This window comes from Vitis vinifera, chromosome 4 (assembly GCF_030704535.1).
Source record: "Vitis vinifera cultivar Pinot Noir 40024 chromosome 4, ASM3070453v1".
NCBI classification, from domain to species: domain Eukaryota; kingdom Viridiplantae; phylum Streptophyta; class Magnoliopsida; order Vitales; family Vitaceae; genus Vitis; species Vitis vinifera.
This window is the reverse complement of record NC_081808.1, coordinates 19,473,400-19,499,055: the sequence shown is the minus strand read 5'-3', so window position 1 is coordinate 19,499,055 and position 25,656 is coordinate 19,473,400. Positions and strand designations below refer to the sequence as shown.

The 25,656-nt window shown below is 36.4% G+C and overlaps 3 protein-coding genes and 1 long non-coding RNA gene across 4 annotated transcripts; 1 reads left to right on the top strand and 3 right to left on the bottom strand.

Moving 5' to 3' along the window:
- The first annotated feature begins 1,773 nt into the window (after positions 1-1,773).
- LOC100263246 (ovate family protein) lies at positions 1,774-3,025 on the top strand. Its single transcript, NM_001293065.1, has one exon. The coding sequence runs from the start codon at positions 1,774-1,776 to the stop codon at positions 2,854-2,856; it is 1,083 nt and encodes a 360-aa protein (NP_001279994.1). The 3' UTR covers positions 2,857-3,025.
- A 642-nt stretch (positions 3,026-3,667) lies between these two features.
- Positions 3,668-6,490, bottom strand: LOC132253594 (uncharacterized). The gene is made up of 2 exons (XR_009465458.1): positions 6,307-6,490; positions 3,668-4,823 (listed from the first exon to the last, which is right to left on the bottom strand). It is a non-coding gene; the product is annotated as an uncharacterized LOC132253594 (long non-coding RNA).
- A 1,939-nt stretch (positions 6,491-8,429) lies between these two features.
- On the bottom strand, positions 8,430-11,154 carry LOC100252977 (indole-3-pyruvate monooxygenase YUCCA6). Its single transcript, XM_002267965.4, has 4 exons — positions 10,084-11,154; positions 9,431-9,679; positions 9,018-9,140; positions 8,430-8,917 (listed from the first exon to the last, which is right to left on the bottom strand). Exons 1-4 carry the CDS (start codon positions 10,909-10,911, stop codon positions 8,720-8,722), a joined length of 1,398 nt encoding a protein of 465 aa, XP_002268001.2. The 5' UTR covers positions 10,912-11,154; the 3' UTR covers positions 8,430-8,719.
- A 4,107-nt stretch (positions 11,155-15,261) lies between these two features.
- LOC100251324 (uncharacterized) lies at positions 15,262-24,856 on the bottom strand. The gene is made up of 9 exons (XM_002271255.5): positions 24,638-24,856; positions 22,506-22,554; positions 21,028-21,116; positions 20,809-20,865; positions 20,586-20,648; positions 20,378-20,443; positions 17,674-17,760; positions 16,751-16,844; positions 15,262-16,197 (listed from the first exon to the last, which is right to left on the bottom strand). The coding sequence occupies exons 1-9, from the start codon at positions 24,740-24,742 to the stop codon at positions 15,686-15,688; spliced, it is 1,122 nt and encodes a 373-aa protein (XP_002271291.1). The 5' UTR covers positions 24,743-24,856; the 3' UTR covers positions 15,262-15,685.
- Positions 24,857-25,656: the final 800 nt, after the last annotated feature.

Sequence of the window (25,656 nt, the reverse complement as noted above, 5' to 3'; positions counted from 1 at the left end):
TCATACATAGCTTCTTTGCATATTTCACCCTCTTTTCTCCGGGTCTACACGTCTAAAAGCCTTTTCTCCTTACAATAAAGCTACCCTTCTTTTATTGCGCTCTTTTTATTTCTTAATAACATAATCTCTTCTAATAGGTTTGTGATAAAAGGTAAATAGACGTGTTAGCTGTCAAGAATAATAAGTTTGTAACTTAAATCACACCGATCATTGTTCATTTTGGGTTTAAAGGAGTCCTAACAACTTTAAAACGTATCTGCATGTTTATAACAGGAGTCTATACTTATATAACATTATAACTTTTTTTTCCATGTGGGATATCACGAACAAACCTAAAAATTGAATGTGGATAATAAATTGTTATAATAAAAATAATAATGTTTTAAATTCTGTCAAATAGAGGATATTTCGAAATTGTCTCAAGGTTTAAATATTTATGATTGTTAATTTTTAATTAAAAAAGAAAGATATTTGTAATGTAGAGTCGATTATTTGTTGATCAAATTTCCTATATATAAAATTTCGTTTTCAAAATTATTGTGATTTATATTTCAATCGAATTTATAAGTATTTTGTTTCGCAATCTCTTTTCATAAAAAAAAATATGATTATTTTATTCTAATCCTTCAACTAGCTATAAAAAATGTTTATATCTCAATGTTGAAGAATTTCATAGGACAATTAATTGCAAATTAAAATATTTTAAAATGTAAAAGGTTTGATTTAGTGTGGTGCCAAATGGATGTTCAGAATTAAATGATAAATTTAATCTAAAAACAAAAATAAAGCAAAGGAAATAATTTCCAAATAAGCGCGGAGCGGGGACGCGTGACCCGAAAACGTGGAATCCAACCATGAGATACGAAATTTGTCGTGTCTTTATTGACTTGGCCAAGAAAAAGAATGTGAAAATGAATAAAGCTGAAAAAAAAAACTTGAATTACAATGGATGAAGCTCCACGTGTAGTCTTCATTTCAGTACCTGAGTGTATCCAATCTGTCAAAGAATCCCTCAACTGTACGGGTGGATCATCTATGATCCAAATTTCTAAAGACTCCCCAAATTTTGAGGATTTAGCTTCCCTCCAAAATTATTTCAATGGGAGAATCAAGCCTTTTCCTCATCTTCGTACGCCTCCATCCCCCACTGCATTAACCTGCTTGTCTCCATACATTTTTCCCCTTCAATTATTGATGTTATTCATACAATATGAAAACAAAGGAAATGACGAAATTAAAATATTCCAATCATTTTTATTTGTCTATAGCGTAAGGGGGTTTTTGAATTGGGGGTGGAAGTGTCCAGCTGGGGGGCTAATAATGTTACCAACTTACCATCAATTATACAGCTGCAAGAGACAATCTAGGCAGGTGGTGTCCTATATATTTTTTTTCACGTACGGCCGGTGGAGGGCATTGGTCTAAGAAATGGCATCACGCTATTTACTTATAATGGAAATGGTATCGGCCTTGCTTGCAGTTGCCATTAGTCTTAATCATAATCAGATCAAGGAATGAGGCCGGACTCGACACACAATGTGGGTTTATTTTTATGATTTTTTAGGGGGGTGAGGTGGTTTGGGAGAAGGGAAGAAATTGTTGTCAACTTTCATTATTCTGCTCGGCAAAAAGGCATTAATTTGAAGGCACTCCTCACTGTATAAAGCCACGGTTTTCTGAGACAAACAGTTCATGTTTTGACGCCTGGCTTGAGAGAGAGAGAGAGAGAGAGAGAGAGAGAGAGAGAGAGAGAGAGAGAGAGAGGGAGGGGTAATGGCGAGACGTTTCAAGCTTCGGATTTCGCGAGTCATCCCATCTTTCCAATCCTGTCGCTCCAAGGATCCGTCCAGTCTTCCTGAAAATCCTGTTCCTGTGTTCTTCCGCCTCTCTCCGGCTAACCCTGAAGTCATCCACCTCGACTTACCGGCGACCCCGCCTCCGCCCAAACCCCATCGCAACTCCCTCAAGCGCCACGTGTCTTCTGCGATCATATCCGTCGGGTGTGGTTTGGGGTCGAGGTCCTCCAGGCAATGCTTCTCCGATGACGATGACAGCGAATCGCCGGAGTTCAAGTGGAAGAAGGAAGACAAGTGGCACGTGGTTGCCAAGGTCTACGACGACAACCCTCGCCAGAAAATATATAACTCATCTGTTTCCGGGGAGTCGGACGATGATGTGTTGCCTCCACCGCCACCTCCCACGGCGGAGAAGAAGAAACGGAGGAGTAAAAAGAAGAAAGCAGCGTTTAGAGTTCGCATGAGTACTTCTTCAGCTGACAGTGGGTTGTTTAGCAGTGACTGTGGTCAGGAGAATGACGGTGAGGAAACAGAAACCCTAGTTTCTTCTTCAAGAAGCTTCTCCACTGATTCATCGTCGGAGTTCAATCCTCATTTGGAGACAATACGCGAGATGCCCATGAATGGAGTGAGGCGTAAGAAAAAGAAGAACGCGAAGAAGGTTAAGAAGGTTAAACGCTGCGTTTCGAAGAGCGATAAGGGAGGCGGGTCACCAAGAAACGCGAAGACAAGTGGGCTGTCGTCTCCAGAAAGTGAGTCGCCGGCGAGGTTGTCAATGTTCCAGAGGCTGATACCCTGTACTGTGGACGGAAAGGTTAGGGAGAGTTTTGCAGTGGTGAAGAAATCGGAGGACCCCTACGAAGATTTCAAGAGGTCAATGATGGAGATGATACTGGAGAAACAGATGTTCGAAGAGAAGGACTTGGAGCAGCTCCTCCACTGTTTTCTGTCCCTGAACTCGCGCCACCACCATGGAGTCATCGTCGAGGCTTTCACAGAGATTTGGGATGTTCTGTTCTGTAAACCCCCGACCCACAAACGGGCGTCTAAAGCTCTCTGAAGAACATGGAAAATGAAAAATAAATAAGATCACCTGTTTTTAATCTTTTATTTTTTGTTTTCTTCGTAAAAGCTGTAGGATTTGATATGGAGATTACTAGGTTCACAATGATCTTCTGGTCATTCTGTCACTTCTCTCTATGAATTTTATCCAGGAATTATGAAAAAAACCGAGTATGAGTCGCTAGTTTAGGAGTCAACTTCAAAGAAGATCACAGAAAAATGAACTTCGTAAAATCATGTAATGAACTCCTTTGAGAGAGAGTTATGGTGACCTCTCATTCTCATGCAGCATTGCTTTCTCACGCATGTAAAAGAGGAATCCATTCAATCACCACACATATCTGCAACATGTTGTGTGACCATACTTCATAGGGTTGGCCAATATATGAACTCAGAGCATTCATGGGACAGCACGCAGCCTCAATTTTCATATCAATATCAACCTGTCACAATTAACCACAAGCCTTTATTTCAATATGAAATCAAAACTACAATCCCAAAGGCTGGATCCACTTCATGTGTTTTTTTCTCTTTTGTCTTGTTATGAATTAATGACTCCAGTTCAGATTGGACAAGCATGCAGTTCTCTTTAAGCAAGAACAAATAGTATAAAACTTCAATACGTTCACTTCCGCCTATCAGTAGTGTCTTTTACTGTGTCCTACTAATTTGTTTGCTTGGGAGCATAATCCTTCTGTGGCTATTGCACAGTAAGATTTTCTTCTCCCAAAGCGCCATCTCTGCCATTTTACTTTGTTTTGCAGTCGCATGCTGCGTAAGAAGTCAATGTCGCATGGCTGATCACCATGTACAAAAATTACTGTCATTCATTGGAGTTCTAAATATGCTCTATCGATCATGTGGAGAAAAAAATGTACAGATTCATTTACATCTAGGCTAGGGTATCTGAGACCACCCAATGCACCCAGTTTGAGCCAAATGTTACGCGGGTGGAACCATAGAAATGATGGTTTTACACTTTGTTGAGAATTTGACTGGCAGGACAGAGAGACACGTGGATTGCCTCGAGAATGTCGGGACCCCACATCATTGACCAACCATGGGATGGCAATGACGGTGGAAGATGGAGAGGAAATGGGATGGTGGTGGGCTTTGCGCAGTGATTATTATATCGGGTCAAGTCGGGTCCACATTGTTGGTAACCATCATTGTGTATGATCCTCTGTCAAACTTTACTTACCAAAGGGTGACGTTTGGTGTAACTACAAGATGCTGAAATGAGGAGACAGCCTCATGGCGCTCAAGGGGTGTGCAAACATCCATCACCTAAAAGCGGCATCTCTGTGTTAACTTGGGTGTGACTGAGGAATAAGATTGATAATGGTAGTAGGTAGTAGTAGTAAGCAGTAGTAGCAGCATCTGGTATCTTTCGTAAATGGCACGCCATTGTCCCAAGTTCGCCCATGGCCCGAGAGAAAGAATGGGAAATTATTTTACTGTAAATGGGAAAATTCAGTGAGTGTCGCACTCACACGGTATCAGAGATTCTTCACCAACCTTAAGAAACTGACTGAAAATGCTCGCACTCATTCCAAAAAGACATGAGATGAGATCTTACGAATCCTACATATCTGGGCTCTTTTACCATGCCGACGCCCACTGTTGCATCTTATGGCTCAGTCACGTTTCTGGAACCCCAGCACCCCCGCCCCTCCTCCACCATCGGATCACCCTTTTGGTCTTCGGGATCTGGGCCCAGGTACAGACTGAGAGAAGGAGACACAGTGACACACCACCTACCAAGCCTGAAGCCCCCCCATGCCTCTTCACGTTCTAAATAAAACGGTGCGTTGTAGTGCAGACAAGTCAAAAGGGTGAAATTAAAATTCGGTGCATTTTAACACATAAAGGTCAAAACAGGGTGGCCCGTTTTGACGTAAAAGGAGGCCAAAACGGTGCAAGTTGAAGGGTTGGGAACGGTGAGACTCTATGCCCTTCCAAAGCCTGAAACGATTACACAATAAGATTAGACTGTGCCTCTGATTACTGATAGAGGACAAGTACTCTAGGTGCAAATTCATCTATTCATGGCTTTGATGTTGTGAAAATAACATTGTGATAGGTACAAATAATCTTATCATAACTGAAATAGAAATTATGATCAAGACCAAGGAAGAGAAAGATTACAAATTCTTAACCATGGTTCTAACAACATATGCACTAATATTTTATTGATTTAAGTATCAAAAAACAATTAAAAATATGAATGAAATAGTGCATGCATTGATCAATAATGCTAAAATTTTAATAGTAGAAATATGAAAATAATAATTTTGAAGTCTTTAATCTTTATGCTCCTACTTTTACTTTTAAGCGGTTCTTAATGATGGATAAGAGATAATAAGAAAATAATGAGTGGAGAGAGGGATTACGAATCTTTTATATATACTTCTTTATAAATTATCTCATCGATAAGCGAAAATTAAGTTCTTTGTATTGGAATGCACTAATATCGCTTTTCAACTTCAAAATGAGTCATCTAAATGATAGTGATGTTTAATGTCATAAAAGATTCAAATCATTGGATACCATTTAATTTTCAGATAAGATGATCAAAACTCAATTTAAAAGTTGATACCAAAGCTAAGGTCATCATGTTGGAGTAGACATCTTAATCTACTTTCATGGAACGGTAATTGATTTTTAGATGGGAACATAACTTTCATGAATTTTGAGTTCTTTTAGGATGAATTTAATTAATGTATGCAACCATACTAGAAAAATGCATCAATCTATGAAAATCCATTAATCTATATATGTATGTAGTATTTTACATAGATGAAGAAGCCAAAATATTTGATGAATGTGAGTTAGAAAATGCATGTATCAATCGATGAATCTATGAATGTAGGATTTGCATGCATGAAGAAACCAAAATTGGGTTTAAAAGTGAACTTAATGTGGTCATTAATACTGTTTCTTCTTGAGTCTTTTTCTGTGCTTTCTATGTTCTGCATGCACCATAGGCATAGGCAAGAGCACATTTGTACTCCAGAAATGAAGAGTGGGAATGTTAAGTGGTGCGTAACAGATAAAAGTCCCTGGCTAAGAAAGGGAATGGTACAAGTTGAAAGACCTAACCAACAAACATGTTGAAAATTTTCCAAATTGTTCATCAAATTAGTCCTCTTCAGTTGTAGAGACGCATTGCTAAAAACTGAAATTATTTTTCTTGCTCAAACTTTGTATCAAGGGGAGGAAAGTCCAATAACTCTTGAAACACTGAACAGTCACTAGATTGGTATAATCCTAAATGATTTTAGAAGACCTTCCCCTGATAATCACTTTCCTCTGTTTCTGACTGAAAGGTAAGACGGCCCAGTTGCTGGCTTGTGATCACACAAGATACACACTCTTAGCACAGCATTAACAGATTCAAAATTACCCAGTTTATATATGTATATACATATTGCATAACAACCCTCACCTTAGTATATCTGGTATTAATGAATACTCTGCAGTCATCTGGAGAATTGCTAGTTGATGCTAACTGAATGCTACTGCCTTGTTCAACTGTGAAATCCGAATTGAGACGATATCACTGGAGACCCGTTATGATTTCGTGTTGAACTTGGAAACGCGGTCCTCTATACTAGAGGGATTTTTTTTTTCTTCTCAAGACTACATATAATATTGTTAAGATTATTTGCTGGGAATATTTTCTTATGAAACACGATTTATATTTTTGCTGAAAACTACTGGCATCAGCTGGTCCTGAAATTGACTCCAAGGAGCAATGATTCAGTGGCGTCTTTGACTTGGAAGCCAGGAAGAAGCTAGAGTTAATGATATCCATTTTTGTGATTAGAACATGTCGATATGACAGTGTCAGACTCTTAGGTTCTGGCATTTCTATAAGTGGGTGCTGTTTTTGGCTTATTAGCTACACTCACCTAAGTGCACTGCTGATGGACGTCCTCGTCAGATAGATGTCCCCGTCTCTACACTGTGACTGATCTGAAATCAATTCACTTCTTCCTCCAATTTCTAGTTAACAAAGATGAGATTAATTCTTGGGATTTACTCTGGTGAATATATGTAAATACGAAAGCATGGTGCCTAAATCTATGGCGGTGAATTTGATGTTTTCTTTCCATTACAGATCACGCTTGTAATATCTGCAAAGCTTCACCTGCTTGTTTCTACTATATGTCGCCAATGGCCTTGTACTTAGAACCAAATATTCGTTTGATTCTGCAGGATTTGGCTTCATTTGACAGGGAAAGGCATGTGGGCAATGTGGCTTGGGATCAAAGATCATGTGAATCACCAACTTTTGCCGAAAGGGTGAGGAATTGATACTTCAGTCCTTCCTTGGGGATTTAATCCTTCTCCTTTGAACTGATTGCTGAGTGTGGCTTGTTTGATTGGATGATCCTTAGACATGGTCACCACCCTATGACATCTGAATTACTTAATTCCTAAATGGAACTGATTAAAGAGAATTTTGATTCCGGTTTCTTTCAGTTTCTGTTTGTAGATAACATCTATCCAGTAGTTAACAAATGCAGAACGTATGGAATGTGACATGGTACTAAAAAGTGAAAAAAAGGCAATGCACTAACGCCTCCCAGAAAGCCTTTTAGGAAATCTGTGGTCCTTAGGCAATTATTTGGAGAACTCATAACTGGGCCATGGAGCTTGGCACGAACTGAAGATCTTTTCAGTGTTTCGTTAGATCGCATGGTTACAGTGGGCGGGGACCATCCTACTTGCTAGTGGGTTCTGGATTGATGATTGGAAACAACTAGACTCAACTGCTGATAGCGCAAGCTCGGACGGTTTTTCTTGGTGTGATTTAAAGAGCATCGGATGGAACAATGTGGCATATATGATATGGCCTTTATAAGCGATGAAGTACCTGTTTGGATCATCAGATGGTATGGTATGGTTTGATGCCTTTGGTTTTCAGCTTTTAAATGTTCTGGGGTATACAGAGACAAATTTTTTTGTTAGTAAAGCGATTTAGATAAAAATGGACAGGAAGTCCAAAATGGAGCTACGGCACTCGTGTTTTTTTGTTGGGCAGCCTTATTTTTCTGACTCTGGAAAGTTCTTTTGGCACTTGGACTTCCAATTTAGATGTTCTTGTCATTTGTTGTTCAATAATGAAAGGGGTGTGCAACATTGAAAAAAAGGCTCATCCCCCCAAGTGCAAGTCTAGACTCTAGAGCATGAGGCTGGGATCATTTTGAGGTCATTTGACTGTTCTTAGCTACCTGCCCATATGGAAATACCAGTTTATTGCCACTTGTTCAAGATCAAGTGCCAAAAGCAAAGTGTGATTCTCAGAACCATCTTCTTGGCTGCTGAAGAATGGAACTTCTGGCAGAAAAAGGAGTGTTTGGACTTTGGTTGATGAACAGTCATGGTTTTAGGCCACGTAGGGTAGTACATGTAGGGGACGACTATTGGCAACATTGGACAGTAGCCTTAATTGAGATCGACCCGTTTTTATTTTTTGCCTTTTTTCCCGCAAACAAGAAAAAAATGAACCTAACATTATCCATCCATGCAAATTCAACATAAGAAATGATGCAACATATGATGTAGCATGAACAACTGTGTATATAGGTTTTGACTAAATTACCACACTCCATGTCACTAGGGGAAAGAAATACAAGAGAGCTAGTGAGCCTAACACTCTGACTGCAGTAGCTCTTCCTGCAGAAAACAAACTAATGATCAAAGCCCTTTTAGCTACTATCTCCTAAGTGTATCAGTTTCTCATCCTTTAGAACAGGTTTAATTAGTACATTACACTACTGAAAGTAAACTGATCAGGAATCAAATGCCTAACTGTTATTCTCTTCTCTTCATAACTACTTGTACAAATTGGCCTATAAGTCAAGATGCAAATGCTTCATTTGGGATTTCCATTGCCTTGCAATATCTTCTGCTACTCTCTGAGCATCAATTGAAGCCCCATACAAGCCTCGCCTGGTGAAGCCAACGCTATATGCGCCATCCTCGCCTTTCCAATTGTTTGGGAATGGATTTTTGGGATAACCGTCTTTCTGACTGAAGAAGTTGCCCTCCTTTTGTAAGAAAATTTAAAATTTAATAGAGCTTCACAAATCTGTAAAATGGCACACTATATATAATTTTCCAAGTCATTGTAAAGGGTCTTCATTTTACCTTGAGCCATGAGGCTACGTTGCTTCTATAACCTGTCGCTAGGATTACTGAGTCGAACTCCTGTACTTCTCCATTCACAAATTCTACACCTTTAGCTGTGAATCTTCGAATGCCACAAACCACCTGCCAATTTTAGCAAATTGTTAGGCACGTACTCGCTAATTTTATCGACAGTAGACTAAAAATATGGACAAATTTTCAGCAATTAAGAACTTTGATAAAATGCTCTCTTACTAATCATGGAGCCAACATGGCTTCTGTTTAGGCACATCTGAACTATTGTAAACCTAAATGCTTATATTTGTTTAAGTTTTTATATGTTTCAGTCTGATTAACAGTATTATTATTTTTTCCTTTTGTTTCTGTAGCAACTATTATTGAATGTGATGTAAGGCACAAAAGCTGACACTAACCTTCACCTCACTAGACCTGATTTTAGCTACAGCACCGACATCCAATACTGGGGTCTTTCCTGTAGCATTCTTCAGGTGAAGGGGACCGAATTCTGGTCTTTTGATCCCAATTTGGCCTGTGTCTCCAAGGATCATCCGTGAACATAGGAGGATCAACCCATCAACTAAGCTTACTGGAAACCATTTTAGCAGCCACATGGACAGAGCAAAGGTGGAGATTCCAAATATTTCTCTGGGCAAAACATGCAACTGCAAGATGATAGAAGTAGAATACGAATCAGGGAACTATTACTGATTTATGAACCAGAATTTACCAGCATATTAAAAATCTCTCACTGGGAAACTTCTTTTACAATTCTGACATGAAGAAAAAAAAAAAGTTGGTTTTATGAAGCCAGATTATGTAAGCACCTACAGTGGAGCTGGAAAAGTTTTGTTGTGAAGCTGAAACTAGGAACTTGGCAAAAATAAAATAAAAGAGGAATACATAACTCCCTTTTTTTTTTGTGGCTTTGGGGTTTGTGTTTGGTTTGATATTCATAGGAAGAGGAACTTCATGTGGTTATGAACACAGACAAGAAAGCAGAACATGGAGGGGAAAAGGAAAGGAAAAGACAAGAAAAAAAAAAAAAAGATGAAACAAGAGGTGGTACCTTATCTCTCACTACTAAAGAAACTTGAGCACCACTATTACATAGATCCAAACTAACTTCCATGCCAGAGTTGCCACAGCCCACAACCAAAACCTTACTTCCTTTGAAATCAGCTCCATTCTTGTATATGCTAGTGTGCAGCAATCTTCCTCCAAAATTCGAGATGCCCGCAATCTCTGGTACCACTGGTTCCGCATTCTCACCAGTAGCCACAATGAGCCACCGGCACAGAAACTTGGATTCTTTGGCTTCTACCTGCCACAGTCTCATGCTTCTATCATACTTAGTCCATCGAACCTCCTGTCCAAACATGGGCTCAATTGAGAAGCTTTTAGCATAATCCTCTAAGTAACTTATAAACTGCTGCTTTGTCGGGTAAGCTGGAAATTCTGAAGGAAATTTCATGTAAGGAAGTTCACAGAACTTCTTTGGGAGGTGGAGTCTTAGACGGTCGTATGTCTTCAGATTCCATAAGGAGGCCATACAGTTCTCCTTCTCCAGGATCAACGAGGGTACTCCTCTTTTTTTAAGGCATGCAGCTACAGCAAGACCTGAAGGCCCAGCACCAATGATCAGTGGACCAGGGATCAAAACTTGCTTTAATTCTTTGCTCATCATGGCTTCATCCCATTGAGAATAATTTGGAATTTGATTTTGTGGGGATCGGTTCAGTTCATTCAAGTGAGGTAAGAAAGAGTATGTGCAGAAAAATAAAAACAGGGTAGAAACAGACAATTGAAGTGTTGACTGAGGACAAAACCAGAAGCTCAAGTATAAGAAGGTAAATAAGAACTTGTAGGGCAACCACACTGAGGAAGATACGCTCATCACGAACTTAGACAAGACTGGACATAAAAGAGGTGAAAAGTGTTCATTAATATGAAGAAAAAGTCGCAAAGATCTTTTGGAGGAAATTTAGGAAATTTGAAAAAGAGTAGGACTGTGGGAGTTCCTGAGAGGACAACGGTGTAAGGCTTATGTTTTCAGGGAAAACATAGATTTATAAGCACAAGAGATGGATTCCAAAATTCCAAGGATTTTTCAAAAAAGATAAACCATCTCATCCTTAGAGAACTATCTTTTTTTTTTTTCTGCCCACCTCCTATAAGTATCTGCCACGTCTTTGCCAACTTTTGGACTCTTGTTTTGGTCTCCATAAATTGAAAATGCATCTTTGGACACTCATTTCTTAATGTAGACTTATAGTTCTAAATTTGTTTGCACCATTTAGTGCCAGAAAGAAGATGAACTGAAAATAGAATACCTTGATGCTGGCTTCTGAGACAGGAATGGAGCCATTAATTCCTCCTCTTATAAATATCTTCTGATAAATAACACACAAACGCCTCTTTTTCATAGTCCCCACTCCCATCATGTTTGGTATTTTTCATATTGGTCTTGTGCTTTTAACCTCTGAACAAATCAATCCTCAATAGCCCCTCCTAGCACATACAATTTTCTCCCCTGTCGTCTCTGATCAATTATCAAATAATATTCTATACCCTATCAACAGATGCATTATAACTTTGGTACGAGTTTTTCTTTAGTCCGAAAAAGTATGTTTCCATTTCATATCAATTATGCTCTAATTACTGGGGCAACATTTTCATGATCAGTCTCTTAACTATTAAGGGTTGACGAAAGACCCGAAAAGAGCAAGGAGAAGAACCAAAGAATTACAGTTCCAATAGACACATAACCAACAACACTTGTGATAAAGTCAAATTTGTATGAAACTAGAAGCTGTGTATGTTAAACCAATTCCCATTGTGCTGTTATTTCTTAGAGTCTGTGCAGAGGATGTAGAATCCTTTCCCTTTTCCATTTTCATGACACTGCCAACTATGTAGAAGTACGTTATTTTCATGTGAAGGATTGTAGTGTACCCATGACAAAAAAAAAAGACACAAGAAGATGGTTGATACCATAAATGTGATCAAGTTCCCTCGACACACCCATCACCGATTGGGTAGGCTATTGGTGGTGATTGGCAATGCTGTGATAATGGTTTCCTCCCAAATCTTTTCTTTTGGTGGCCAAAGCATGTATGCAGAAACATCCAATAATGGGCAAGAAGATTAGACTGCCAAACCCACCAAATGACAGTCAAACAAGAAACAGAGTGTAACTAAAATCCATGCAATGTCTAGAATAGATATGGTTCTATATTGGCAGCTAGATTTTTTAAGTGACAAACTTATCATGTCAACAGCACCGTGTGGTATGAATATGTTTTGTTTTTTCTGAATGAGCATAGATTTTATCAGTGATATTTTAAGCCCCCTTGAAAAGACCAAACAGTTTTTGCTCAATTTACATGTAATTTAAGAATAATATGATGAATTGTTGAAGCTGCACAGCCTCTAAAATTTGCTAAGGCTATAAAATACTAGGCAAGGCATTAATGTGTGGTGAAGTGTTGGGCACCCAAAATCAGTTAGGCCACGAGGCTAGCTCCTTGGTTGGGCCCCGATTTGACCAAAATCCAAATTGAAATTGAAAATTTATAGTCAGACCCAGAGGCAAATCCTTGCATTTGACAAAAATAAGATCAAAAGTTATTCGTTTGAGGACAATTTAGTAGAAGAGAGACATCCATCAAATCTATTCTTAATTATATAAATATTATCTATTTTAAACTAAAAAAAGACTTACAATTTTAAAATATGTCTACTAAGTTCATGTTTGTTCTCTTCTCTGATACAAAATATCATACCCTGAAAACGACATCGTTTGATATTTTTCTCGGTTCCCAACGTGCCGTCAAATGGGGGTCGTAGTCTTCCTCTCTAGGCCACCAAACACCTGCCCTTTCCAGTTTTGCCTCAGCATTCAGTGTTATAGTTTTCTCCGTTTCTGCCTATGTAGACAACAAATAAAACGTGGTCGTTTTATACGTCGTACGGCAACAAGAAAGGGCTTGCAGCGAAGGACAACGTTTTGAGTGTCTTCAAGTTGACGGCTGTTTAATTTTTAACGTATTTATTGAATCAACTAACGACATATTCATCTAACGTTTGTTAACTTTGACTTTGAGTGACTCGTTGATTTTGATTATTTATTTACAAAATATTTATTCATAATTTTCATTTGATTGTCTTATGCTTGAAAAGTGCATGGCCCGGTCAAACATATTGGAACATTGCATGCATTTCCGATTCAATATTAGAATGAAGCCATGCAAGTGGTGTCACCAATACATTTATGATCCATGGATCTAGTTTTCAAGGATAAAAATATATGTTGTATATTGTGGACCTGCATGTATTTACTTAAGTTTCCATTCAATGTTGAGACTCGAATTTGATGAAATTTTTTTAAATTCATTAATTATTTTATTTATTTTTAAAATTAAAAAATAAAAACCATGAAAAATGCTCATATAGGAATAAAGTAAGTTTACATATTATAAATAATTTAGAATCAAGTCATCTATTTAAAAGACATGAGAATAAACCTTATCATCCCTCTAAAAAAAATTGAGGTTATTTTAACGATAAATCCATTAATTAACATATGGTGTAAATACCAAGTAATAGCAGAAAAGTATAAATATATATATAAGATGAATGTCTGTAAAACCAATAATAATAAATGAACCACATAATTTGGATTGGATGAATAAAATTACTAAGTGTCACCATACAATTTATTTTATTATGTTAGCCCAAAAACTTTTCCAAAAAAAATTTATTTCTCAATTTTATCATTTTTCTTGAATTTTCTTTTGTTTTTTTTTCCGAAAAAACAAAAGTCAAGGTACTCATGAGGTGAAAATAAAATGGTTCTCATTAAAATAGAAAAACACAACCTCACCTACATACACTCTCTCTATGCTCAAATGGAGTGAGAATTTCACTAATAAGGTTTTTAACACAAGTCTTCAAGTGATTAACCCAATTCAATGGGTATTACAATTTTCCTTAGAAGATGTCTCACTCTAAACTCTTTAAATGATATTCCATATTTGACAGATCTTAAGTGATAGATTACGCTTAAATATTTTCATTCAAGTGATACATTACACTTAAACCGACCTTATAAGTTATTTTTCATGTAAAAACCAATTGGTAGTAAGTTTTTCAATTTTCATTTTTCTAAAACATCTTTCCTTGCTCTAACCAACGTATTTTCGGGGAAAAACATAGTGAAAACTATTATTAAAAAGTGACAACTAAAAAACGTTTTTTAAATCAATGGCAACCATAGTGTCCATTTAGATATATTTTCTGTTTTCTATTTTTTATTTTTAAAACATTTTTTTTTTAAGATTCATGAATTCTTAAAAGGCTTAGGTTGGAAAAGTAATGATCTTACATTTAAAAAAAAATATTGAATATTAAAAAAATTTATTACCTGAAATTTTAAATTTTTTTAAAGTGATTTTTAAATATATAAGACATTTTTTTATACAATATGTTCTAATTCTATATAAAATTTTTATTTTATTTTTAAATATTAAGTGTATTTAGGCGCACATTTAGAGTATATTTGGACATTGCTTTTAAAAAGTACTTCTAATATAAAAAAAAAGGTTTTTGAAAAAAAATAAGTATTTAATAAAATTTAAAAAATATTTTTAAAAAGTTTAAAAAATAATTTATAATACCTTTTGTATAAATACATGATAGTGATTAACTCAAAAACGCTTCGAAAAAAAATATATATATTAAAAAACACTTGGAATAAAAATACTATGTAAGGCAATCTAAAAATATCTATCTAGCTTGACTTCACAACCAAGACAAAACTTTCAGTTTTGGGTTTGAAAAATTAACCCAAGCCCATCCAAAAGAGATGGAGATTGGGTTCGGGCTGATCTTATATGCAGGCTGGGTAGACTTTAGCCCAAAATTTTTGGACCCGCCCGAGATGGATCGATAATTTCTAAAACAATACACCCGCTCTTTCCTGTTGATGAGTCTTGAAAGGAAATTGAAAATGCTTGATTTCAGTGGCTCAGTGCAAAATCATGAAACAACGTAGTCAAGCCCTTGAATCCCACACTATAGATGCCTTGACTTCTTTCATGAATGAAGTCTCCAATTACCTGATTCTCACATTTTAGCCATTCAATTATTTGTTTTTAAAAACAACTTTTGGCGATGTTTTTAGAAACACTTTCCAAAAATAAGAATTTAAAAACAATAGTTAGAACCATTCTCAATGTGTCAAATATGAAAATAAACAATTAGGGCATAAATGGATGAATGAAACGAACACATAGACCTTCCAAGTTCCATACAAGGAAATGAGATTTAATCAGAATAAAGAAAGCCCTTCTCAAACCCTCACACCACACTGATGGAATGGACCACACGTGGTATGAAATCCAAAATTCAAAACTCAGGTAATTAAAGCTACTGGTTGGGCCGCAGTAACAGAACATTCTCATGACTTCCTTTTACTGAATCATCTCCAGTTTTATCAAAATCACAGATTTTCCTCTCCCATCACCTTTAGATGGTTGTCAATACTAGGGATCAAAGATTGTCCCTACCGCGATTTCTATATAATCCTAAGTAGGTAAGACATAGTCTTAGATAGAAGCATTTGACAAAATAACTACTTTTGCAACATTTATCGGGTTTTCAACTTCTCTTCAACCTGCTGCAGGAGGTGGTGGAGGTGGCGGCATTGACATCTGAAGCATAGTAGGGGGCCTCCCAGCCAGTTGCTGAGGGGGTGGGGGTGGCCGCCAAACAGGGGGAGGGCCCCCCATTAATGCTGGTGGTGGAGGAGGTCTTGAGAGAGCTTGCATTACCTGTTGAGGGGGTGGTGGCATGCTCGGGGGAGGCGGCCTGAACTGCTGAAGTGGGGGCGGAGGCATCATAGGTGGTTGCATTGGTTGACCCGGTTGCTGAGGCTGCCCTTGCCAAGATGGTGGTCCAGCTAGCTGCATGGGTGGGAAGGCTCCACTTTGTGGGGGTGGGGGGCGCATTGCGGGAATTGGGACCGGAGGAACAACACCATTTGCAAAGGGACGTGGCGGCATTGGAGCACCCATGTTACCATTGGCCTGAGGAACATTGGGAAGTGTAGGAGGTCCACTCGCAAACAAGGTGTGGGGCCTGCTCTTTGGAGCACTTGGATTGCTTGCAGCCAAAACCCTTTCTGCATGGTCGAGCAGCAAATAAGCAAATGTTCTCTAAAATATTTGACTCAAAAAATAATAATAACTAAAAGCAGCAGGGGCAGATGTCAACTCTGGTCAGGGGATGGCAGTTTTTGAAGGATGTGTGGCAGTACTATTGTATTCTAACTAAGTTGGAGAAATTGGCGGTTTTGAATTTTCATTGGGTTCCATATTTCTGCTCCTTTTCAGTGACTTCTTCTGGTTTTTTTGTTTTTTTTTTTAATAATATCATTTTTTCAATGGTCAGACCCTTGGTATCAGAAAAGCCAGATTTCTAGGGTTCAGAGAGCAGCTAACCAGGTAACGGATTTCTCAACCACAGGGATAGCTTGCACTCAAAAAACTGCAAAGGCACTATTATCCTACTTGATTAGAGTCGTCTGTCTAGTTTGGGTTTGTATGCCATTTCTTTCTCTTTTCAGTGAGCATCACCTTTGAGGCGGCCTCTCCTGTCTACTTTTTATTAACAAAACCCTTCACATTTTTCTTCAATGAAAGAAAGTAGCAGCTTGATGATGGAGAAAACCTTACCTGCTGGGGTACCATGCCGCTCCCCTTTAGTGTCTTTCTTGTATGCATAGGACACAGTTATCTGCCGGTTGCAGAGATACTGACCATTCATTGCCTGCAAATATGGAAGGTCATCAACACCTAAATCTAACTCCAATTCAATCAGAATAAAAGATGGATCAAGTCATATGGGTGAGTGACTTGATGCCATAATGTGAAAAAAAGAGCAAAACTAATTTAAGAGGCTTTCTGAAATCTTGAACAATGCAATTAACACCAGGACTACGAAACCACCTGGACTACAAACCCCTCAAGGAGAAGAAGATTACTGAGATAAAAAGAGTACAAATAATTTAAGAGGCTTTCTGAAATCTTGTCTAATGTAATTACAAACCTGGACTATCAAAATCATGAAGAAGAAGAAGAATCACAAAATGCCATGGGGATCAATAGGTTTTTGAAAAGAACAATAATGTGGTTGCTTTGGGCCTGGCATGGAAAGTTTCTTGGAGAGAGCTGAAAGGAGATTCTTCTTCATTTGTCTCAGCATAATTGGAGAGACCAAAAATGAAGATGTTTTAAGGGTTTCTCAAAACCTGGAAAGACTCTGAAAAGAGCCTGCATTAACTTTTTGTTCTCTTGGTCTTGGGGTAGCAGATCCTGTGCACTTGTGGACTGTGCACCCTTTTGTTAGATGCCTATTATATCATCTTTATTTGTCTATTAAAAAGGAAAATTTGTGTGTGAAAACAATACCTAAGCTGACTTGTTATCTAGCTTCTAAATACAAGTTGAGTGTAGATTGTTTAAACCTTTATCATAATACAACAGGACTGAATTAGAAAGCCAATCATTAATCCAAATACTGAATTGTGTTTCTCATAGCTTAAGCAGAAAGTTAAAACCACCTAAATGATATGAAAATATCATCAAGAGATATATACCTCAATAGCTGCATCAGATGCCTCAAAAGAGTCATAGCTAACGAAACCAAAACCACGAGAATTTCCTGTATCAGGATCTCTCATTATCTGACAAGGAGAAGTGCCAAACGTCATATTCAATTGCAAAGAAGCATCATCATTTTAGTCAGCACAGAACACAAATGAAATTGTCCCTGTGCATTTTTAATACATTTCATTAAGCCCACAATTTTTGTGATGCATGAGATGTGCAAGGATGAGACCAGAGCCCACCATTAAATGGGTTATTTACACAGTTACATCCCAATCCTCTGGAATCAAAATTAAGGCATATAAACGTTCCGAACCATATGATCAATTGAATGTTAATGTGACCATGCTAAATGGTATAGAAAATATGGTCATGAAAGAATGCATTTAAGTAGTTTCAGGATTTTTTACTGTCAAACAAAATCAAATTTAACTTCTTAAATGGTTTATATATAAAGATTTTCAAATTCAAGTCAACCCAAGTGACAATTTACACAAGCACTTTGATTTTATCTTTAGCCCAGATATGCAGCAAACACAAGTTTGGACAGTATCTGACCCACAACTCACTATAAATACACAATGGAAGAATTATCCAATGGAGCATTCATAGACACCCCATAATCTCTCCATCCTATCGAGTCCTGAGCTCCTAATGCATCCCAGTATGAAGCACAAAACAACTGTTGTACTATCTCATCTACATGGATAATGAAGGAGCCACCTTCTAAAGCGGGGTATAAAACTCTAGGATACAAGAGATCCATATTGCAAAAGTCATGGCCATCAAAAGGTTAGCAGTTTCAAATCTGTATCACAGAGAAAGTGTTTGTCCTATTTAGTCTCTCCTCCTGCCTCTGAAATCCATTTTCCCTAATTGACATATGAAAGATATCATTCTCATGTAATTTAATATTAATTAAGAGAAATCTAAATAAACGTTCTATCCACTGAGATTTTCTAAATCCAAATAAAAAGATGAGAATCTCTTCCACACAACTCTTACAACCTTTATTACTCAACTCCCGCACATTTCTTAGTTTCTCTCAACAATATTACATGCACACTTTTACAAACTTCACATTCAACTCCACACATTTCTTAACTCTTCTCAACAATAATTCCTGCACATGTGTTGTGTGTGCTATTTCCTAAAAGCAGTAACATGCATGACAATGTATTATAATATAACAAACTAAGGAAAAAAAAAGGAGAAACAAAAGAGAATTGCAAGATGCATGAGAGAAGGATCCAACAACAAAATCTTCAAGTATGTCAATTTTTTTCCTTAATACAAACAAATTTTAGGAAACTCAGAGCAGAGAGTACACTGTATACAAAAGAGGCTTTAATTACTCCAGGAAATGATCAAAACAAGACCAACAAAGAATCTGCAGCATATAGAAAGACTAATACAGCACATAAATTTTGTCCAAAATCTAACTGCAATTCTTATCTAATAAGTCCAACATCTAGATTCGTAGATCATAAGTCCAAACACATTACTCTGGAAATGTCCATTGCCTCTGTCAAGGATTCCCAATTTTGTCACTGCCCTCAAACTCACTACATGGAAATTCCACCCTATTAGCCTTATCATAGTGAAAAGCTTTAAAGGGAAGTGTTATTATTTTCATGATTCCCCATACCTATGGTCACCAAGTTCACCTAGGATAGCCATGGGACCAGCATCACAAGTAACTTTTTATGGAGTCACAAGGAAGCAGATTGCAAGCAGAAACCTAAGGAGAGCAGGGAGCAATTATCCTCCAATTTAGATAGATAAGAGGCAGAGAAATGCTTATATGAGCAAAGGCAACTGACATGGAATGAAAGATGCACCATCTCCCTAGTGGATTCTTACCAACCATTTATAAACTCATTGATTCTGGTAATTCCTTTCTGGCTAGATGAACCATATAGAAGCTTGCATGGCACACTTCTGAAGTCACATCATGAGTGACAATTACTCCCTACTGGCTAGATAAATCAAATAGAAATTTGAACAGAACACTGGTGAAGCCACACCATGAGCAACAGTTATTCCTTTCTGGCTCAACCACAGACGAATTTGGATGACATGCATAAAGCTACACAACATGAGCTACAAAACCCCTAACCCAAGCAAATAGAGATCTGAGGAAACACAGTCCTTCATTGCTAATTTATTTGCTCCAAGCCATCCAGGATTCTCCTATTGCATTCTTCCATATGTAGCAAACAAGCAAAGAGGGGCCACCCTCTTTTGATCCTTACCCATAAAATTGCCATGTCACTGACATTGTTGATTTATCAATTACTATCATTATAGATGACAGTGACAAACAGTGGCCAAAGAAAAAGAAATCAAGTTATCTCCAGATATTTCTCATCTGTGAGGAGCATTTATGAACAAATACAGATCCTTGGTGTAATTGTCTATGCTAACATACACCATAAGCTAATAAGCTGAATAACAATGGTTTTAAACCTACAACATGCATTTAAGAATTTCTTGCACGAAGATTATTTATTTGATTTCTGGACTTTCAGATATCTTAACAAAAGAAAAGTCAATGGAAGGGGACCCCTGAGGCTTGGCTCAAGAGGCAAGAGGTTAGGGTGGGGATGGGGAGAGATTCCAATTCTGGTTCCATATAACAGAAAATATATGTGTATATATTCTCAAAAAAGGGAAAATCAAAAGAGGCGTCACCTTGGGATTTGTGACAATGACTCCAAATGCACTGAAAGTATCATACAGAAGTTTCTCATCCACATCCTGCAAAGAACATCCAGGGTCAACTTTAAAATTGAAACTAGTGATACAACAACTGTCCATGAGTCCTTCACACCCACAAAGGTTTTGATACAATACAACTTCCCAATAAAAATAAATAAAAATAAGGAATTGAACTACTTACAGGATCAAGGTTTCCAACAAAAAGGTTTGCTCCAACATCCAAGCTCTTTTTATCTTGAGATGCCTGGAACCAATAAAAAAGGGGAAAAAGATCATACAAACACATATTTTATAAGAATTTATGGACGCTCCAAACAAATATAACTACACTTCATAACTCATAGTCTGAAAAAGAACATAAGAAATAAGGCAAATGAGATAGCTAGTGAAAATAAATGTCACACCTTATTTACACGTATTGGCTTCCCATAAAGTTTAATCATATTCAGAACCTTAATTGCCTGCATTAGGGGAAAAAAAAAAAGAAAGAAAGAAAGACCTATAAATAAAAAATATAAAACTTTAAGGAAGTGAACAGGTACAGATTAAAAATATGATTTGAACAGGCAGTTAAGCAATTAACAGGAGCATGGAAACTGGTACAATGTAAAAGCAACACTTACATAATCAGCATCCTCTTCACTTCGAAATTCTACAAATCCATATCCTTGGTGCAGATTTGTCACTCTATCTTTGGGAACATATACATTAACTGAAACAGAAGGGAAAAAAAGGATACATAAACAAAGTTTATAGAAAATTATAATTTTGCAATTTGCACTGTCAGAAATAATTTGTAAAAAATGTAAAAGAAATGTTCAAAATAATCAAGTAAAACCACTATAGCACTACCATAAATCCTACATCTAGTTCTCATTAAGAATGTTAATCCATAGAAGTTATACTACATACCAATAAAGTCCAAACCTTATTTCTTTCATTACCATACTGTAAAAGGGCATGTTAAGAGTTCTCTTTCTCTTCCCTTTCTTTAATCAAAAGGGTTATCATTTTGCTTCAACGATCTAAATATTGTCTGCTTTGGGTCTACCACCTTCATGGAAGTCCTTACAACTTTAAAATGCTAACTAGTTTAGAGGCATCACCCCTTAACAAAAGCTAGGAACCTCTCCTCCTTAATGATATGGGATGTCATAACTCACCCTTTCATACAACCTTGACATCCTTGCTGGCCCACAGCTCACAAGATGCAGTTGACTCCATACACTTTTTAATTAATGATTGGCTATGATACCACCTCTCATGACCACAGACATCAGGTGGATATTGTCCACTTTGAGCCCACAAACTTCAAGGCTACCCTCATTGCTATAAAGTACATCTATCCATATCAGTGGTATACCCCTTATGAATGTCAAGAACCTCTCCTCCCAGACAATGTGGGACATCAAACACTCTCTTTCCTTTCTTTAATCAAAAGAATCATCATTTTGTTTTCAGCATCTAATGTTTGAGGTATTTACAAATAATCTGATCTCAATGAATTGCACATCAAGAAGGAAGCATTTGAAAACACTTTGATCTATGTAATTTTAGACATCAAATATGAAATGTCACGTCCAAACCTATAGTTAGTGGTTTTTAAACTTACAAATACAATGAAAAACTAAAAAAAAATAATTAAATAAAGAACCTATAAGTTGGGAGACGTGTACACATACACATGCACAAATAGCTAATATGCATAAAATGGTTAAAATTTTTCAACAAAGGAATCTAGTAAAAAGAGTAACTAACATGATAATTGAGGGAAGTGACACAAGAAAGATAAATAAAAGGAGAAATATATGTTATGCATGGAATAAAATGTTCTGATGTGAAAAGAAACTAGTGGAAGTTATCACAATCTTAGGATGGGTTTTCTATGATTCGATAACTCATAACACATAAATCATGAGAAAAAGGAATTACAATGGCAAAACTATTAACTCTATGAATGTCACAAAAATGTGCACCAAAACAGTCAATAGCCAAGTGTTCCAACCATGCTGATAAACGGATGTACTTTATTTTATAGTTCACTTGAATCGCAAATATTCATTGATCAGCGCCTTTGTGATAATAAAAGTTTGGAACTTACCAACAGGGCCCGCTTGAACAAACAACTCCCACAGTAACTCCTCGGTTACCTGCAAGAAAATAGAGCAGAATGAGCATGTGAAAAAATGAAGAGGGTCCAGGTCTCTTTTCTCTCCCCATCCCTCCTCCCACCCCAACCGCAAAAAAGAGGGAAAAAAAATGTTATATGATTCTGATCTAGTGCTCTATGTAACATGGATATTACACAAATTCTGGTACAAATAAGAGGGAACATATGGCACAGAAAAAAATGAAATATACACGATCAACAAACTGACTGCTGGATATTGGACCAACAATCTAATGATTAGAGAGGAATGATATATTATGTAAAAAGTTGGTTATATACAACAGAAGGTTTGACTAGAAATATCTTCATCACATGAACAGATAAGTGAATGATGATTTAAAATCTAAATAACAACAATTTCCAGAATAATATGTTACAATTTCAAGGTTTTCAAGAGTCTGAACCACTTCAACCTCTTCTATAAGAATTTGTGTGCTAATCATAGCACACAAAAATATACCTTCAAGGGCCATTCTAGGAACTTCTCATTTCAAGTCTAAGGAGTCGCATTTGTGCACCAGCCTATCTGGAAAAGCATAGTCTGAGCCAACTTTCTCCATGACACAAATAATCCAGTGTAAAGTTAGTTTGAAAATTTTCAGCATTGCATCATTTTTATGAGGCACCTATACATCCTGGCAACAATATGTAGAGCCTATTTGGGAGTGATTTTGGTTAAAGATAATCACTTACTCTATGTTTGGTCCCAAGAAAGTATAAAGGAAAGAAAAAAAAACTGTTAGGCCATGTTTGGTTCCCGAAAAATCTGAGGGAAAATGCAAGGGGAAGAAAATCCAAAGGAAAAGTAGAAGGAAACAAAAAGTGAAGAAAAATAAAAAATAGATTAAAAAGTCAATAAATTATTTTTATTTGTTACTTCAAACTCATTTTACTTATTTTAACTCATCGATATAAAGATTAAATAATTTAAACATACATAAAATTTTAATTATATTTGATTTTCTTTTACATTTTTCATAGGACAACCAAACATGAAAAAATCATTTTCCTTTGTATTTTTTTTTCTTTCCTTAGTATTTTCCGGGAACCAAACATAACCTTAAGGAAAAATGATTTTTTCATATTAGGTTTTATTATGAAAGTACGAAAGAAAATCAAATATAATGAAAATTAATTAAACAACCATACATTTTCAAATTATTTAATCCTTCGAAGAATTCAAATAAGTAAAATGAGTTTGAACTAGCATAAAAAATAATTTATTGATTTTAAATTTATTTTTTATTTTCTTTCATTTTTTTTCATTTTTTTCCCCCACATTTTTCTTTTCCCTGCATTTTTCCTCAATTTTTTTGGAACCAAACATATCCTTAGGCTATATATAATGGTTGCAATACTGACTCATGAAGCAGCAGGAATGACTCTCAACCCAATTTCTAAATTTCTTTGGGAGCTCCCAGTTTAGTGTCAGCATTGTTGAGGAAAAGGTTCATGACCACACCCCCCATTTATCGATTGCATACAATTTTATTTGTAACCTTTTAATTAGGGTCCGGATCTTTTCAGTCTTCTTTGTAAATGAGGGTAGTGAGAGCAGCGCTCCAAGGAGCAATATGAATTAAAGGTGTGTCAAGATCCTGATGAACACATTCCATCTGAATTTTAATTTTTTTTTTCTCCACCTATTTTAGTTAAGACTGCAAGTGGATTTTGATGTTGGGCATCGACACTAAGCTTCAATTAATTGAAAAGAATAAAACCAGACAAGAATTCGTTAACAAGATTGTCAAGTTTACAATAGTCACGTGTCCGAAAACCCTGAAAAAGAAGAACTTCCATTTCTATGAAAACATTGAGTTAGTAATGAGTGGGATACCGACTAAATTTTCATCAGGCGATGAATCTAGAAAAGCGTGGGAGGAGGAGAGCCCCCAAATAAACTGAAAACTGAACTTGCAGTGTGTAAAAAGTTTGGTTGATTTTGACAGTTGGAATATGGAAGCCCTAGCTTTATTGCAGAAGCACTAAAACAAATTAAAATAAAAATAAATAAGAGATAAAGCGGAAAGCAATGGAGAAAAGAAACAAGGAAACGAGAGAACCTGAGGATCGAGATTGCCGACGTAAGCAGTGGCATCCTGGTTCCTCTCGGCGGAGTGTTGGCCTAGCAAGTTGGCTCCGACGCCCGGAGCGATTCGAGTCGTCATCGTTTCTCTTTCCTCTCTATTTCTTCTTTCGACTGTTCTACCCCTTCTTTAAAACTAAAATCCTACGCTACTCGCCTCTGCCCTACCTTATGCCTCCTCTCTTCCCAACGTAATATATTATCAAGTCATATTTTCAAACTATTACTCAAAATAACGAATTTTGGGTCAAAATGGTCCTTTCACCACAAAATATATGTACAGTAATTTTAAAATATTATTTTTATATTTGTAATTTTAAAATACAATTTCAAACAATTTTTTTTAAATAAAGTAAAGTAATCAAAAAACTATTTTGAAAAATAAAAAATTTATATTTTAATTGTCAAAATGACCAATTTGGTGTGAAACTCCCTACACAAATGTTGTAATTTTCCTGGTTTTTTTTTATATAACCTACTACATATAATTGACAAAGAATAGTGTTTATTTTATTATTTGGCATTTAATAACATGGTGTGGAGTGTGATAGCCATTCAAGAACTAACCATTTCCAATAATTTCCAGGCCACAAATTACCATGGATTTTAATTAAAATTGAATCGAATACCATATCGGTGGAAGAAGAATCATTTTCACCACCCTGTTTTTTACGGGTGCATCCACTGGTGGCATTTTATGTTGATGGGTTGTATTTGTGTCATGTTAAAAGTTCAATTATTCTATTATATAACTCAATCCAAACCTAATACGAATAATAATTATATAAAAAATATAAACTCAAATATTACCTAATTATTAAATAAATAATATCTTGTATAATTCATCTAATCCATTTTAATAATAAAAAAGATTTAAGACTTATACATGTTTATATATTTAATGTCTCAACCAAATATGTTCATGACTTAATTAATTCGTTTATTTAAAACCAAATTTAAAATAAATCAAATATAAACTAAATAATTTTAAAATAT

Excerpts from the sequence above, each read along its gene's own strand:
- LOC100252977 (XM_002267965.4), bottom strand. The coding sequence starts at position 10,911 with ATGAGCGTATCTTCCTCAGTGTGGTTGCCCTACAAGTTCTTATTTACC. Across the intron at positions 9,680-10,083 it reads CTTTAGTAGTGAGAGATAAG|TTGCATGTTTTGCCCAGAGA; the intron begins GTACCACCTCTT and ends ATCATCTTGCAG. Across the intron at positions 9,141-9,430 it reads TCAGGTCTAGTGAGGTGAAG|GTGGTTTGTGGCATTCGAAG; the intron begins GTTAGTGTCAGC and ends TAAAATTGGCAG.
- LOC100263246 (NM_001293065.1), top strand. The coding sequence starts at position 1,774 with ATGGCGAGACGTTTCAAGCTTCGGATTTCGCGAGTCATCCCATCTTTC.
- LOC100251324 (XM_002271255.5), bottom strand. The coding sequence starts at position 24,742 with ATGACGACTCGAATCGCTCCGGGCGTCGGAGCCAACTTGCTAGGCCAA. Across the intron at positions 22,555-24,637 it reads TCGGCAATCTCGATCCTCAG|GTAACCGAGGAGTTACTGTG; the intron begins GTTCTCTCGTTT and ends ATTTTCTTGCAG. Across the intron at positions 20,444-20,585 it reads TTGTTGGAAACCTTGATCCT|GATGTGGATGAGAAACTTCT; the intron begins GTAAGTAGTTCA and ends TGTTCTTTGCAG.